At 40.3% G+C, this 17,103-nt stretch overlaps 2 protein-coding genes across 4 annotated transcripts; both read right to left on the bottom strand.

Moving 5' to 3' along the window:
* Window positions 1–89: 89 nt before the first annotated feature.
* On the bottom strand, window positions 90–6,767 carry ddost (dolichyl-diphosphooligosaccharide--protein glycosyltransferase subunit (non-catalytic)). The gene is made up of 11 exons (XM_072366743.1): window positions 6,508–6,767; window positions 5,920–6,030; window positions 5,728–5,814; window positions 5,534–5,637; window positions 4,043–4,137; window positions 3,716–3,809; window positions 1,913–2,061; window positions 1,358–1,505; window positions 1,132–1,252; window positions 928–1,034; window positions 90–702 (listed from the first exon to the last, which is right to left on the bottom strand). The coding sequence occupies exons 1-11, from the start codon at window positions 6,740–6,742 to the stop codon at window positions 553–555; spliced, it is 1,401 nt and encodes a 466-aa protein (XP_072222844.1). The 5' UTR covers window positions 6,743–6,767; the 3' UTR covers window positions 90–552.
* A 413-nt stretch (window positions 6,768–7,180) lies between these two features.
* On the bottom strand, window positions 7,181–15,872 carry zbtb17 (zinc finger and BTB domain containing 17). 3 transcript variants are annotated; one of them, XM_072366847.1, is made up of 15 exons: window positions 15,695–15,872; window positions 13,799–14,051; window positions 13,472–13,642; window positions 12,792–13,112; window positions 12,580–12,669; window positions 12,141–12,466; window positions 11,831–11,973; window positions 11,424–11,724; window positions 11,219–11,306; window positions 9,929–10,045; window positions 9,697–9,817; window positions 9,254–9,384; window positions 8,851–9,114; window positions 8,615–8,704; window positions 7,181–8,414 (listed from the first exon to the last, which is right to left on the bottom strand). In XM_072366847.1, the coding sequence occupies exons 2-15, from the start codon at window positions 14,001–14,003 to the stop codon at window positions 7,990–7,992; spliced, it is 2,793 nt and encodes a 930-aa protein (XP_072222948.1). In that variant the 5' UTR covers window positions 14,004–14,051; window positions 15,695–15,872; the 3' UTR covers window positions 7,181–7,989. The 3 variants fall into 3 exon arrangements, with proteins under 3 accessions (XP_072222948.1, XP_072222950.1, XP_072222949.1); XM_072366849.1 differs by having other exon boundaries at window positions 12,792–13,109; XM_072366848.1 differs by having other exon boundaries at window positions 13,799–14,007.
* Window positions 15,873–17,103: the final 1,231 nt, after the last annotated feature.

The raw sequence follows: 17,103 nt of genomic DNA, 5'->3' as shown, positions 1-17,103 counted from the left end.
GTAGGTCACAGTAGGTTACAACCATGAAAGACAGCATAATAGGACAGCTTTTCAACCTGAAGTATCACAAACCACAAAGACTCCCAAAGTGTGGAATGTCAGTGTTTTATTAAGGACTCCAGCTCTTTTGAAAACATCAAAGTCTTATCAAAAAACAGAGAACAGTTAGCATATTCAGTGCACGTTGTTACCACATTAACATTTTCCAATTGAAAAAAAAAAAAAATGTAGGTTTATCATTTTCCTGCTCAAGGGTTTATCCCAGTGACAACTTAATCAATTCTAAAGCAACTTTATAAAACTTCTGACAGACTTTACAACGTATGGGCCTTTAGGTGATTTCAGAGTACATTAAAAAAAAAAAAGTAATAAAAAAAAAAAACTGCATTGAATTGCAGTCAGTACCCCTTTTGACCCCCAGACCCAATTGATTAACAACCCGACAGAACAGAAACAGTCCAAGTCCCTGGGTGAACTCAAGCCATCATGACTGAATTTCAACTCTTGCCATAATTTAATTCCATATTCTTGTTTCCCCATTGTTTTTCTGCATTAATCGGACTTCTCCTTCTCTTTCATATGCAGAAAGACGACACTGAAGACAAAGAGTCCTGTCATCATGGAGAAGGCACTAGCGTAGTATGGGAAGGCTGATGGGATAAAGCGCTCGTACTGAGTGTGCTGCAGCGGACGCACGGATACCTGTGGAGAAGTAACAGTTGTAGAAGTTAAAGTCAAACATTGCATTACTGATGTGAAATTAATTAGGAATATTAAGCTAAGACATATTTTCCATTTACCAGTTCCATTCATTTTAATACCTGGTAAATAAAACTTAATGTTTCAATCTGCTGAAACAAAAAAAATAAATAAATACTAGTGCTTTTATTTGGGCATGCCCAGGTGAAGTGAACAGGTATAACTTGCCTGTGTGGAGGAGTAGAGATGTGTGTATCCCAGACGGTTGTAGTCCACCTTGAACTGGAAGACTCCATACACATCAGGCAACTTGAACTGGACACGATATTTTCCTCCTAGTAAAAACAAACAAAAAAAAAATCCCCAAACATTTAGACTGTAAAAAGCAACTATATTCAAATAATGCAAATAATAACTAGCCAAGCATCATACCATTTCTCTTGAGATAAGTCCTGACGAAGGGATCAATTCTCACAAACTCGAGCTGAATATCTTCTCCATCAAAGGGAACCCAGCGGCCTTCAGACAACATTTCAATGACAATGCTGTACTCCTGCAAGGAAAAGTTTTATTGATCGAGATACACCGTTCCTAATTCAGAATGTATATATATTAAAAATTAAAAAATAAAAATAAAAAGCGTTGATGACAAACTCACCACAAGGTCAGTAACGGTGTATGCTGCAGGTGGGGTGGTCTCTCCTACAGGATGATGGGTAACAGCTCCCACTCTGAGCACACCAGACTCCTTGAACACCCAGCGAGACAGAGCTACAGCAAGTTCCATGTTCCCCGTCTGGTCATACCTGACAAAGCCAACAACAACAAGCAGGAGAAGATTTCAGACAGCATTCATGTCCATGCTCCTAATAAAAATCTGAAGCAGCCAAACCAAAGACTTCCACCTGGTGAGAACAATCACTCTTGATGTATATGTATAAATGTTACAGAGCAACCAAAACAGAATAAAAATATGAGCCATCAACTGTCACCCCAGAAAATTTAGAACCGGTCAGTAGAGTAGAACGAATATTTTTGTTTCAGTCTTGAAAGTTAAACATTAGAATTCTAAGTCGAATAGTACGTTATGTCAGCTGCAGGCTAAAGGAAACACTCTTTAACAAAAAAAAAAGTAACCAGAATGTTACCAATGACAGTTTTGATTATGATCAGTAATTGCTTTACATGTAGGGAAATAAACACTGTGCAGTACCTCTGTGAACCAGGCCTGGCCTTCTGCACGGCCGAGTTGAAGAAGGCATCACTGAAGAAGTCCAGGGAGCCGCTGAAAACCACTCGAGCATTGTTCCTGGCCTGGAGGCCAGCAATCAGCAGGGTGTTCTTGCCAACGGCATGGGGGTACTAGAGTGGTTGGAAACACTCGTTACTACCTCTGTAATTATTTTAAATGCAAAAAAAATTTTTTGTTTGTTTGTTTTTTTTTTTTTTAATATAGGGAATTTCGGAAAAAGTTAAAAAAGAAACTAAGCAGGGCTCTCAGTGCAAATCTGTGAACAAGAGTAAGTACAAGAGTAAGAAAAACTCATGCAATTTTTAAAAAGTGTTGATTCCTTCGGAGTTTAGTTTTTGTTCCTAATTAGATGTAGATCACAAGTCAAATGAACTACATCAGCAACCTCAGGATGTCAACTTTAACCCAGAATGGTTTCACTAAAGCAAATTCAAAAGCAAAACAGACAATGTTTCAGGTTTATATCTGCAAGTAAAAATGTTCTCATCTGTGTCATGAAATCTTTATACTGTGTGAAATGGGAACACACAGGAAGTTTAGGAGTCTTTAGAGTATTCTGTATATCCAGATTCATTTTAGAAAGTCTGAACATGAAAAAGGCCACAAAGTCTGATTTCTGCAAACAATGTGTTTTTTGTGAAGGGTTTTCAAAAGCTTTGGTTTAGTTGATCGTTTTTTTTTTTTAGCAAAGCTTTGTGTCATACTTATTTTAAGTTTTACCAAAGGTAATATCACTCAGACAAAAGTTTTCTGTGGTAATAATTGATTGCTCTATACCAGAATGATTTCTTATGAGAGCTCTCCCCAGACTAGCACGCTGTTAGCTCCATATGTCTAATTGAAATAAGTAACATAAGAACACGATTTCATCAACAAATACACACACTGGGCAAGTATTTTTGATTTTCATGAGCTGGTTTTGATCTCCGTTTAAAAATATTTAATTTTACATGTGATCTGTTGGGTTTCCTTAGATAGGTAACTTTTTTTTATATTTGGTTTATATTTGGCTTTGTACAAGTTGGACTCATTTGGATTTTAGTTAATTTGATTACAATTATGTTACATTGAATTGCATTGTAACTGGTTTGAGCTAGACTATTTTTTTTTAAGTGCCATTTTTCAGATTTTTTGAGTGATTTGGTGCTATATAAATAAAACTGAACTGAACTGAATTGAACAATACTTTATAAATCCTAAAAAAGGAAAATATTTTGCAGGATAAAGGATCCATAACAGCACATAACATAATAGTCATTAGTCTTTGTAAAAAAAAAAAAGTAACAGTGGAGAGTAATTACTGTGTTTAGGAAGGACCTCCTGTACTGTTCTTTGTTACAGCAGAGTTGAAGAAGCCTCTGCCTGAACATTGTTTGATCACAATGTTATGTAGAGGGTGCACAGTGCTGTTCTTAATGTTTAGTAACTTGTGTAGCATTCTTCTTTGTGTAATCAGTTTCAGAGCAGTCCCCTGCACAGTCTGCCTTCTTTCTAAGTTTATTCAAAACCTTTTCTTTGGTATCGGTGCCGTTTGATCTTGAGGACAAAAGTCAATGCAGAGACACTAGAATATAATCAGCTGGCACAGGGGGGTGAAGTAAAGCTGGAATGTCTTTGGCATAGCTGCATAGTTACAGACATTTATGTTGTCATCATACAGACAGATCGGGTCATTTGTAAAACCAGTGTGGACACACTGTCCCGAAGATCTAATTTAAGAAACATATCTGAGCAGACAGCATGAGGATAAGTAATTGATGCTACCTGAGAGATGGGCCTGTCAGGGAAAAATGAGTAGGATGTGGAAGAGCCAGTTAGGATGTCCAGGACGAGAGGATTGTCTGGGTCAGCAACCATGCTAGAAGAAAAATTTTGAATTGGGTTTTACATTTAATTTTGGACAATTTCCAAACGGGTACCATATAAACTGTTGCCTCTTACAAGACAACGCCTTGCTACAGCTAAGCACACAAACAAAATAAGGAGCTGTTCAAGGACTGTTGCAGTCAGTCAACCAGGTGAACCAGGTTTAGCTCATATTTAGGGATATACAGTCACAATCTTGGGTTTTCTGCAACAATTTCTGCTTACCCAACACCCTTGAATAAAACAGGCTTATTGGTGGGTTTGCCAACAATAGTAGGAGCTTTGAGCAGGTTCTCTGGGTCAGCGACGATCAGGGTGTGCTGGAGACAAGAAAGAGAACGGGTAAATATCAACATAGAGTGTCAGGTCTCAAATTTGGATTTGTGAAGCAAATAGGCTGTTCACATTAATGCTAACATCTGTTCTTGGCGATCGGATCACAAGTGGACAGCGCTAATACAGGTATGAACACACTCGGGGTGGATTGAGTACACATTCAGACCCAATGACTCAGGCCACATTGAGAGGTGGTCCAGGACACCTCTGTCTGTATTCTTAGGATAATCTGAATACAGTCCAAATTGGCGACACATTCTGGGCCCACCTACTGACCTGACCCAACTCCACACAACAAGCAGAGTTATAACCAGGATGTTTTCTCACTCTTGTAGTTTTTGGAGAAATTACATTTTGCAAAAAGCATTATCAAAACTTACAGAGCAAATTATAGACAGAAAACCTCCTGCTCATGTTTGATGTTAATTTCAGCAGAGACAGTGAACAAAGCAGCTGTGAGCTCAGCATCAAAGCTCCAGATGTGTGCCGTCAGTCCAGGGAATCGCTTCTTAACGGGCCTCAACCCAAACAAGCTTGCTACATGGCAGATTAGCGGCCATACGTTTTCTTGATGGGCAGCTAGCTATTGTAGCATGTGAAGACGACCTGGTAGCACCTATAGTACACCTATAGCACATTGGAGTTTAATGCAAAGGTTACACTAAACGTTTCACTGAACTGGGAACCTTGTCAAAAAGTCTGTTTTTGTTGGAAAATAATCAATTCATTACCCGGAGCTTCATACCAGGAGAGTTACCTGTAATTTCTTAATTTGCCTCGACTGTACCCTTTGTGGTTACCTTATCGTATAATGCAGGTGCATCCACTTATTTGCAGATTTTTTGTGCTGAGCAAAGTTGGTAGAAAACATAGAAAACAAAAATAGTACAGCTAGGGCTAAGGCTCAATGTGTGAGAAATGCACTGATGAGCCGTGCAATGTCACATATCATGCATTTTATTTTATCATTCTTTCCCCCTTTCTCTCATAAAGCCTCTGTCTCCAAATCCATCTCACTGAAATTCTTGTGAAATAATTCCACGATAACTATAACTCAGATGAATCTGCAACCTGTTAATGTCTGAAAAATGATACAGTTCAGTACTGAATGGTTTTGTGGTTTTCAGAAAAATCAGTAGACCTGCTGTTGGCTGTTGGCTCAGCTGATGTGGAAGGCCACATGTTTATTAGTGCACAGAGCGGGTAACTATCTGACCACAAGTGGTCAACCAGGTCATGTGGAGATAGATTGTAAAGACAGGTGTGAACACATGTACTTAGTGCTATAAACTTGTGATCAGATTATAAGACGGATATTAGCACCAAACGTGGACAGCCTCAAAGTTTGTGTGTCCTCTGAATAAAGACAAAACACTGTACCTCTCCGGGATCAGACACATCGTAGTTATGATGATCAATGACAGCAGTTTTTTCCTCATCAAACTCAATGCCACATTCACTGCCCAACTCCCTCAGTGGGTCACCTGTGTAACATGGAAAATACATATAAATGACAATGTTCAGTCTTGTAAATCATGTGACAATTGTGAAAAATCAGCTATAAATCAACTAACCAATATCTGAGTTGGCAGCAACCAGGACATTGCCTCCACCATCAATGAAGGATGTAATGGTCTCCACATTTATATTCCCACCAAAATCTGCAGAGGACCAAAAATAATAACTTCCACAGACTGTTTCATCAAGGAAAACAAGCCATAAAAACATTCCTGTAATTTTGAATTTAAAAAAAATGTGGAACTTACCCTCAACTGATGGGGAGAAGATGATCAAATGGTCGTACAGGAACTGGCCATATTTGATCAAAGATAGGGAGGGATCATCAGCTGTCTTGATTGTGAGGTCAAAGCCACGATCTGAAAAAGAAAAAGAAAATTTCAGCGATGCTGCTTTGCATTGTAAGAAAGAAACAGTGCTCAATTATTTCACCTGTTTGCAAACAAAACAGATTAATATGTATTCTATTCCATTACTTTGGGACAGTGTGTTATTAAGTGAGTCACGGTAAAATAGTGAAGCCGAATATCTCTTTACTTATTTCGATTAACTGCTTTCAGTGCATATCCAAAGCAGTTGAACATAGAGACAATATGTATTGACAAGACAGTACATCAAACCATCAAACATTTGAATGAGGTTTGGTGAGACGCAGGGAACATAATTCAGCTAAGCTAATGTTAGCAGCCTGCTGTGCTGCATGAAGTCCACCTGCTAGGTCCAAGTAACTCGATATAACCTGCCAGAACCTTTGCACAACTGATAAAAGTAGGATTTACAATTATTTTTATGAGGGTAAAAATAAATATGGAAACCACATTATTATATTTACTGACCTGTCAGACTGCGGAAGAAGATTGAATGGGTGTCTCTTATGTTGAGGTTGTCTAGCAGCACCAAAGTCTTACCGTCACCCAGAGCACCGTGCAACAAAGAGGCAAACGACAGGAGTAAGAGGATACTGCTGTCCACAAGTCTTAACCGCCTTGGCGTCTTCATTACGGTTCGTTTTTGGGATGATAATAAAGAAACGGACCGGCTCGTTTGCACGACCGCTGTCAACGCCGCCATTTTGCTGCACAAGTCGACGTCAGCTTTAGCAGCTCTCAACTTAACTTTGACCCCAAGTTCCAGCCAATCATAAAGAGGAACGCGTCCCTCTGACTACCATTCCACCAATAGGAGCAAGGCTATATTGACAATCACGACAGACAAGGAAATGAAATACATATACAGATCTTATTTTATAAATTGTAATAATAAAATCATTCTACAACCTCGAGCAAGCTTGCCTCAAGATGTTATTCTGCAAGATTTTTTATGATAATCCATACCAATGAGGTATAGCAGCCATTAATTTGGCTGAAAAGAATAATTTTAAACAAAGCAATACATGTGTTTGGTTCATGAATTCCCAGGTTAAATTAACATGTTATCGCTTTACATTCCAGCATTGCACATTCCCAAACTCCTTTATTACACTACATTAATAACAGTACAGGACAAAGCTTATCTGACAGGGAAGATTCTTTAATGAGTTTTTGAGTACAACAGGGGGAGTCTAAGCAAGGTTACAGATCATTAATGCAGCTTTTGCAGGTCATAAAATAAATAGGAAAAAAAAACACATCAGAGACAGAAATCTGTCTTAAATCAATATGCTAATAAGAATTGTTTAACATCACCACATATATTTATCTTTCATAAGCTGTATTGACTTTTTTAAAAGGACACATATATACAAATATTGTACAAGCACAGGATCTGCAATATTTGCCAAAAAACACAAAAATATATACAATTAACCTCTATAGAAATGTGTTAATTGTCTTTCACCTAAATCTTTAGTACACCTATATGCTCCTGTAGCTAATTTGCATGAAATATCTTTAACAAAGTACAATAAAATATTTTGATTGGTATGGGAAAATGTACATATTTGACCAATGAAATGGAAAAATAGGGAGTTTTTCTCTTAGTTATATTAGACAAGATTTAGGTAAGACTTGTGGTCTAAATGTTTTAGATGAAGGATAAAGCACAGTCCTACATTTCACTCTAAAAATAAACAAACTTTACACATTTGTATCATCATCAAAGGATCTCATTGTGTTGTAATTAGGACAGCAAATACATGATTTAAGAATAATGAATCTTAAAAACAACATTATTCAAAAAGTGCATGTTATGAATCCAGTTTCGATGTATTTCTAACATCAAGGTATGACTAAACTTAAGCCTCAACAGGACACTTATTATCTTGGATTTCCTCTTTCTGCACAAGTTCACAACATTTTATACATCATTAAATCTGCCCACTATGCTTGACTCTCACATTCCATGCCTTCTTCTTTTTCCTCCTCTGCATCTTTCCCATCTGTTTGGTGCTCAGTGGGAGTTTCCCCCTGTCCTTCCTCCACTGCCTCCTCTACACGAATCGTCCTCTCTGATCCTTGCGGTTCTTGTGTTTCTCCAACTATCGCTTCTTCCGATTTTCTCTCACCATCCTCAGTGCGGAAGATTAGCTCTCCTTCCTGGATGACCTGTTCGGCTGTGGGTTGCCATGTTGCAGCAGCATCCCCCTCAGTGGTGGGCGCTGCGGTGTAGTGGTAGAAGTCAGAATCTGCCTGAAACATGACCAAGGCTTGAGCCGTGTGGATGCGCACATGCTGAGCCAGGGAGCTGGCGTCCAAGAACTTATCACCGCATGAATCACAAGCGTATAAAATCTGGGTGTTGGGGTCTGTGAACAGAAAGAGAGTTGACAAAGTAAGTCATTTGCAGTCCTATTTCTCACCTTCCTCTCCCACACCACACCAACCCAATTCCCAGTCAATACGGCATGGAATACATTTTCTTTTTGGTTTACAAGCACTATTTCAAGTCTTGCCGTTTGTACAAATTTCTAATTCTATGAATCAAAAAAATAGTTTGAACTCTTACCTGCTTCTTGCACTTTCTCTACTGCTTTGGTGATTTCAGCTTTCAAAGCCTCGGTCTCATCTGAAGACACCGAAGCAGCCACTGGAACAACTGTTAACCAACACATGATAAACAACTGTTAAACAGTCTAATCTCTTTCTAGCCAAAGGACGCTAGTTGTGATAAGTCACGCTCAGTGTATTGTCATTTTTCCCCCCAAGAAATTTCAAAACTTTGCCTTTAAGAAGCTGTCTGACCTGTCAGCTGAGCTACAGCACTGGCTGCCAGGGCCTCTGTTGCCAGGGTGACGATGTCCTCTGTGGTGACCGTGACTATTTTGATCTCGTTGTCGGAGTTTGATGTCCCTGCGCATTCGTCACCCCCCTCGATTACAGTTCCACCAGCAACGACCAGCCGCTTCATGCCGGCCTTGCCCTGGTGGACAGTCTTGACGTGGGAGCGCAGGTTGTCCACGCGATTGAACCCTCGACCGCATTTATCACACAGGAAAGGTTTCTCCCCTGAAACGAGACAGAACAGTTATTAACCAGACTTCTGGGAGAATATTACGAGCTCCGTTGGACGCAGATGTGGTAGTAAAAGAAAGTCAGCCCATTTCTCCCACTGGCCTGATTATAAGACACCAATTTTGCCCTTTACCTGTGTGAATGATGATATGCTTGGACAGGTCTCCCACATTGACAAATGCCTTGTTGCACATCTGACACTTGTGTGGGCGCACGTTGTCGTGATGGCGAATGTGATTGGCCAGTTGACTGGACTGCACAAATCTGCCCAGAGAGAAATATAAAGGAAAAAGTTCACTCCCATGTGGGATTCTTGAAGCCCAAACCATCTAAAGGTAGTCATTCAGGGTCGTTCCCAATCACAAACATGAAATCATAATCCAGCAGGCAATACACATGGTCTGTGATTCCCATTGTTCGTTACGCAAGCCCAAACCTTTAACCAACATTCTCTGTTCTCTCTTTGTATATTTCACCACTGAATAACGTCTGATTCTGTTTCTCGTTAACGGGTAAGTTTGAAGCATGACCTATTATTGCCGTTTTGATGTATCCGCTCTGTCTTGTCAAGCTGACCTTTTGCCACAGCGATCACAGACGTAGGGCTTCTCTCCAGTGTGCTGGCGAACATGTGCAATGAGGGAGCTGGCCTGGGTGAAAGCCTTGCCACAGACGAGACAGACACAGGGCTTCTCTCCTGTAACATGAACAAGTGTAACAGCTGCCTAAGAAGTGGAGAAAATTCATCTGGAAATTTTGAATACGTGTTGCTTTGACTGAAAAGTCAGTCTCAATGTGATGGGAGAACCTGTGTGGATGCGTTCATGCCGCTGCAGAGCTCCAGGGTCGCTAAAAGCTCTCTGGCAGTGTGCACAAACGTACGGTTTCTCCCCACTGTGGACCCGCAGGTGTCTCTTCAGATTTCCTAAAAAGGAGGCACCATCACACAAAGATGAGCTCAATTGACTCAAAGTGAAGAAATAAGCACTCTTTATGACAGCAACCATATGAAAAAAGTCTGCGTATAATGACAATAGTGGAAAGAACTAAATGTTTTTACACACTGTTACACTTCACTGAAGTCTACGTTTGTTGCAACTAAAAGAAAATCTAGCAGGTGATCTGTGAATAGCTGAAGCAAAATTATATCACAATTTCCATAGTAACCAGAACAGCAAGGATTTAGTCACTTGGGTGCAGAAAGCAAAGACTGTCTTGCTTTATTTTCACATTTTCTTTAGAAGTAGATACCTTTCACCACTTTTTCTTTGAATAAACCTATATAGATGTCATAGTAACAATACTGACTAAGAAAAAGCCCCGCATCGGATCTTTTACTTAGGAGTTAAGAAGATGAAACAGTATTATCAGTGCATATGAGAAAATGATATAATTGTAATTTTGTTATGATTTATTTTGCCTTAAAACGTAACAAATAGAACCAATAACTTAACATATTAGCAGAGTAATACTACTGTTAAAATGTTAGTGACAGTCATCCCCAACCCAGAAGAACATTAACCTATCTGTGAAACATGGTGGTGGTAGTATTGTGATTTGAGCCTGTTTCATCACAAGATCAGAGCAAATACTCAGCTCAGCTTTTGTGTCAGGGTGGACAGGATAAGTTAAATGATAAATGGTCCCAACTTATATAGTGCCTTTTTAACCTGGTCTACGGGCTATAAAACGCTTGACATGGATGACACTTTAGAGAAAAAGTGTCCCTTCAACACTAAGGATCGAAATGACAATCGCTCGATTGGAAAGCAACCACTCTATCAGCTGAGCTACAGCCATCTGACCAGAAAACTGCTTCCCCAGACCTCTGTACATACCAACAAAAAAGGAGAAGTAGAATGGAAACCCAAATAGTGGATAACTGATTCATCCCTCGTGATTTAACAAGCTTGAGTTCATTTCTGCTGTCAGTGAATGGATATTTGTGGGTCCATTTGACTCTCCACGTGCCACTAAGATTTCTCTTTGACGGATATAATTTCTATTTATTCAGCGATCGAAGCCTAAAAACCTCCACACCTGAATGTTATGCTCAATGTATAAGAGATAAAAGCAGAGTTTTAAACCCTTGTTTCACCTGAGGTGGTAAACTGTTTGCCACATTCTTTGCACTTGAGAGGCCCATCTGTGATGTGAATTTTCAAGTGTGCCTTCAGGTTCCCCAGCTAGAAAGAACACAAAGCAAAAACATTCGAGAACATTTCAGCAGAAACTCGACGTTCACAGTACAGCTGGAGATGCAAATGTTTCCATAACAACGTGATCCAGGCACATGTTGTTACCTGGTTGAAGCGTTTGTCGCAGTGTGGGCACTTGTTGCCCTTCTCTGTGTCATGCGTCTCCAGATGTCGCATCTTGGCCGTCGGGTCGGAGAAAGCCTTCTCGCAGAAGTCGCAGTGGTACGGCTTCTCGCCGCTGTGCACCAGCTGGTGGCGTTTCAGGTTGCCCGATGTTGTAAAAAGCTTGCCGCACACCTCGCAGCTGTACCGTGCTTCACCTGTGTGGCGTTTGCGGTGCAGATTGAGCAGGCTGATCTGGCGGTAGCTCTTCCCACAAGTAGAGCAGCAGTACGGCTTCAGAGGACTGGGGGGCAACAACAGCTCCATTTAAGACAGAATTGACATGCCTCAGAGGGCATCTGGGAGTAAAAATGAGTAGAAGTTATATAATAAACATGCAATGCATTCACCTGTGTGTTTTCTCGTGGGCTTTACAAGCTGCGGGGTCAGAGAAAGCCTTGCTGCAGTCTCTGCAGCTGAACGGCTTCTCTCCCGTGTGAATACGCATGTGTCTCTTGAAATTACCCGTGTGGGTAAATTTCTTCCCACAGTCCTAGAAAAAGATTACATAAGATCAATCGTGTTGTGCGGGTTGAGCTGATGAAACCTTGACATGCATGGATGTGTATGCAAACATAACGGACACTTGCACCGAATGTCCTGCATCAGCAACATTTGCTTGTTTGACTGTTATCCTGCCACAACACTCGTCCGTCTCACCTCACATTTGTGGGTCACGGAGCTGTAAGGCTTTGATTCAGACCGGCCGCTCATAGACGCTGACAGGGTTTGTCTTCCATCTGTCTCGCTCAAACCTTCCTCTTGGTGGTTGATCTCATCATCATCATCAACATCATCATCATCGTCGTCGTCGTTGTCTTCTTCTCCTTCTTCTTCTTCTTCTTCTTCAAACGCCTCTTCTTCACCAGCTTCTAAATCGCAGGTCTCCCCGGAGTCATCTTCCTGTCCCTCAGACACTTCGCCCGTCTCTGCCGCCTTCTTTTCAGTTTTTGCCTTCGATGGATCTTCATCCTCCGAGTCATTTTCTGTAAAGACAATGATACATAACAACAGACCCTAACTGGAAACAGTAATAACAGCAAAGGTCCCAGCAGGTCAGAGAGAAACATTTTTGGTTGCTTTCGTTTAAGCTGCTCACCATGTGGGAAGTTTCGTCGAGGCGCTTTTCTGATCCTTCTCCCTCTTGAGCTCATGTAGGTGGAGCTGCCTGAAGATTTCAGCTGTGACTCTGCGGATGAAATCGTTAATCATCAAATGACGGATGCAGCACTTGATATGTACACTGTTGGCAACGTGTTGGCCTTCAAAACTTCACACAGTTCAGAAGAGTTTCTATGAATCTATATTTACTGGGAGCGTAGTCTGCATCGGAGGGGTCATCCTGAAATGCGGGTGCAGCACTTTCAGCATCCTTCTTCACTGATATTTTCTTTTGAGCAGACAGCAGAGTGGCTTTGGGGGGTCGTCCACGACCCAGGTGCGTTCTGGTGGGGTTGGGCTGAGAAACAGTTTGTTGTGTGTCCGCAGAGATGTCTTTGTCCAGACTGTCCTGACTTTGTTTGGCCTCTTCCTTGGCAGTGGCAGGAGGACACTCCTCTGCTTGTGCCGCCACTTCCGACAGGTGATTTTCATTGTCCTCTCTCTGCTCTTTTTCACTTGTTTTTTCATCTGCTTTGTCAAAGAAAGACAGCTGAATTTAAAATGAAAGAACACGATGGACAGTTCCTGGATTCATACTTCATGCTTTCATTACAACACAGAATCTAATTGCATTTTTGACAATTCAATATATTTGATAAACAACCAAAGTAACACCATTATGCAGAAATGTACAATTTATTAATAACTCCACCGATAAAAAAAGATATTAAACATTCTAGATATTTTCCTCAAAAAATGACTCAACAATGTCTGTCCAAAGCTTTTTATGTCAGAGATGATGAAGAGGGTCGATGCATTGATAAGCCTGAGTATTCACAGCAGCACTACGCGGTAAAAAGGCCGTAAACATATCTGTAGAGCGGACTTACCAACTGCAAAATCCAGTGCTAGGGCCGAATTTGACATTGACTGGTATGCAGAGCATGCATTTATGATTTCTTGCATCTGAAGAAAGTGGGCAACAGACAACACGTCTTCAACATTCTGTGAATTCAGACTCAGCTTGGCAGTGTACATAAAATCCAGGACTTGACCCAAACCTGTAACAGTAAGCAGCAAGACATCAGATTTGGTTAGAAAGCAAACAAAAAATAAATAAATAGCGAGAGGTACAGTTAGTATTTCTCAAGAAAGGCATCAGGGTCATGTGCAAAGCACTGGAGCAGGAACACTACAGCAGCTCAACCAGATCCCACCTGCTGCATTACTGATGTCCAGATGCACTACATCCTTCTGATCCAGAAATAAGGTGCGGAAGTAAACGCTGCAGGCTGCCAACACGGCTTTGTGGGCCTTGAAGTCCACGCCATCCACAACAAACGTGCAGTCACACAGCAGGCCCTGCTTGCGCTGCCGGTTAAGTTGCTCCAGAACCTCTGCGCTGTGCCACGGGAACTCCATCGTCCTGAAGGCTTAGAAGACGGTGCGCAAAGCCAGCAGGCACAGGCTCTGTGAGTTAAAGTACAAGGAGAGAGTCCTTATTGTAGCTTTTTCAGTAGCCTAAATTGAAAGAGGGGGGAAAAGTCCTCAAAGTATACTGTTCAGTCAGTTCAAAACTACTTCAATTTCAAGGTGATCTCACCACATGAATTCAACTAATTAAACCCTCAAATGTACCTACTTTGATTTATTCATATTGCTTCTGTTTGGTATTGCTTAATTGCTTACTTCATCCAAAAATCATACAATCCTGAATTTATATGATTTTGTAAACCATGCCTCTGTCTATCATCAGAGACATGCTCTTGTACAAAGTTTTTAATCTAAAATGTGAGTTTCCAGTAAAGTCACTATCATTTAACCACAACATAATTACACCACCGGCCAAGTTTTTCTTTTCTTACTGCGTTACTGACTAAGAAACAGGATCTATGAATGTATTCATTTACCCTCTACAGTCTGCACACCCTTCTGCACAATGTCAGTGCATTTGTTCATTTAACAAAGAGACAGAGAAAAATGCCATTTACAAACCCTATGTTGTGGTACAGCGGGGGTTTAGTGCATCATGCATAGTCTTTTACACTTTTACAGCATTACTGGTGTCCACCTGTGCCTTACTTTACTCACTGGGTACTTATCTATGAAGACTCACCGTTAATGGTTAAAACCAAACTATGAAGTCGACAAAACTGTCCACAGAACCCCGAGAGTGCTTCACATTTCAGCAAAAATGTAAAAAAAAATAAAAATGATTTGTCTGATTTAAAAAAACTACCAACTTATCGAAAGACTTCATTCAAAAACTAACATCTACGTCATCATTAGATTTGAACGGGAGTGTCTGTCATTTATATGCAATAAAAAAAACATATTTTTCCAAAGATTTGATCAAATTGGCACGTAACAAACTAAAAAAGAAACACCCGTTTTTCCTTGTTAAGATACAGAACTGTACAAAGTCTATAAAAGCTAAAGTTACTTCATTCAGAAATGTATTCCTTCCACTTCCAGTGAAATTAATATTACCATGACTGAGTGTGTGCCAACTGTTTATGAGTTGTTCTAAACGGAAAAAGCTCGTGCTTTAGTTGTTCTGTAAACAGCACGTGTTTTCTTTTTCTTTTCGGTTTGTTTGTGACTGCAGTCTGACCATGTAGGTGGATATTAGGCCTCTATTCTTTAGGTACACAATGCATCAATAAACATCCACAACACGAAAAGATTTTTGGTCAAATTGTCACTTTAACAACAAAATAAAAACAACATTAATTCGGAAACACTGCCAACATGATGGAAAGAAATGTAATGTTGGCTAACGACTCCTCGAGCTGTCAGATAAACCACAGTAATAATAAATTATGCTTCCACGCATGTCCTGGTGGTCAGGCACATCTTTAGATAAATAAACTTAAAGTTTTCTACAAGTTTTGGCACCAAGGTTTGACAGTGCAATGCATCGATTACAATTCCTCCATCCTTGTAGCTTTGTTATCAGGGATTAATTTAGCCTGCCTACATGCATGAAGTGGGGGGACAAGATGGCGGACAGGCGACTTGGACCTGTCTTCATCTCTTGTTGTTTTCACAACTAGCTCGCTCAATAGCTCCAAAAGAAGCGCCATTTTTACACAAACCACCTCCATAATTACCTGCTTGTTGTCGCTTCCTCGCCCCGGGTTAACAAAGCTTGATAACGCGGTGTTACGTAGTTTCTGACTCACTTACGATAAACGAACCCAATCGAGTTTTTCTGTGATCGATCCTGCCCCGCTGACTCTGTCCACCGCCATCTTCCTCTCTCTGATCGATTGATAGGGACCATCCGGATGTATCAACGGAGCAAGCGCAGTGTGAACACATGTTGGTGCTGATGGTGGCCACAAGGTGGCGCCAGCAGACAAGTTAATGAAACGAACACGACCAGGAACTCATACTTCATTTTCTTCATTAAACCAAATTATTGTACATATGGGCTATTTATTCAATACATTAACTGTAATAACCTTTATTTCTTTTCTTTTTAAATTTTTTTTACCAAATCCTAGATTGTGATCTTTGCAGATAAAAAAAAGAGTGTTACGCAACATAAGAAGGGATTTAGACAAATTACACAAGACCAGTGTCTTTTGAAATTGATAACAGGCTACAGCATGACTTATGAATGGTAAACTGATTGTATTTATATAGGGCTTTTCTGGTCTAGTTGAACACTCAAAGCGCCTTTGTCACGGTCACAGATTCACACACAAACTCATTCAGCACTTCTTAGTGTATTCACTGTTACAGGTAATGCTGTGGTTTTTCCTCTTATCACGCTCATTCACACACAAATGGATGCATCAGAGGCAACATGGGATTCAACATCTTGCCCAAAGTCACTTTGACACGTGGTCTGGGGAAGCAGGAAATCGACCCACCAATCCTCCTCTTGGCAGATGACTGCTCTTCCTGCTGAGCTGAAAGCACAGCATGGTGCAAATACAGTGGCTTTAAAAAATGTTACTTGAGTAGTTTCTTTGAAATTGTTTTCACTGAAAGGAGGACGTGGTTCCACACAAGATTGAATAAATGCACCTTGTTCCTCAAACCTGTCACTGAATGCTAACCTCGTGTTGACAGTAGTTTGCTTTGTGGTGGTCACATTTGGGATTTTACTCAAATATGAGTTGAAAAACAATCTTGCTCTAAAAATCTTTATATGTAAATGACGAGCATGTAAAATGAAGACAGTTGTGGTCAGCGGGGGCCTTTCAGTGGGGAGTTTGCATGTTTTCTTTCTCCCTGTGAACTGTATAAAGCAGATAAAAAGAAAAAAATATGGATGGATGATCAATAAATCATAATGTATAGATAATCATTTTGGTATATGGGTCACAGTCTCCTTAATGCAGCCTTCACCATCTTCAGAAAAGTCTTCAATTCTCAATTTAATCTAATTTAATAATTTTAAATAAAAGTCAAAATGGCTAGAGATACAGCACTAGAATATTCTGGTTAAAGACCTAAAATTAACATAAACATCTATCAATCCTATTGATTGACTCCTCATCCTATTGTT

This window comes from Leuresthes tenuis, unplaced genomic scaffold (genome assembly GCF_036924035.1).
Source record: "Leuresthes tenuis unplaced genomic scaffold, fLeuTen1.0.hap1 SCAF_16, whole genome shotgun sequence".
Classification (NCBI taxonomy): Eukaryota; Metazoa; Chordata; class Actinopteri; order Atheriniformes; family Atherinopsidae; genus Leuresthes; species Leuresthes tenuis.
This window is presented reverse-complemented; position numbering and strand designations above follow the sequence as displayed.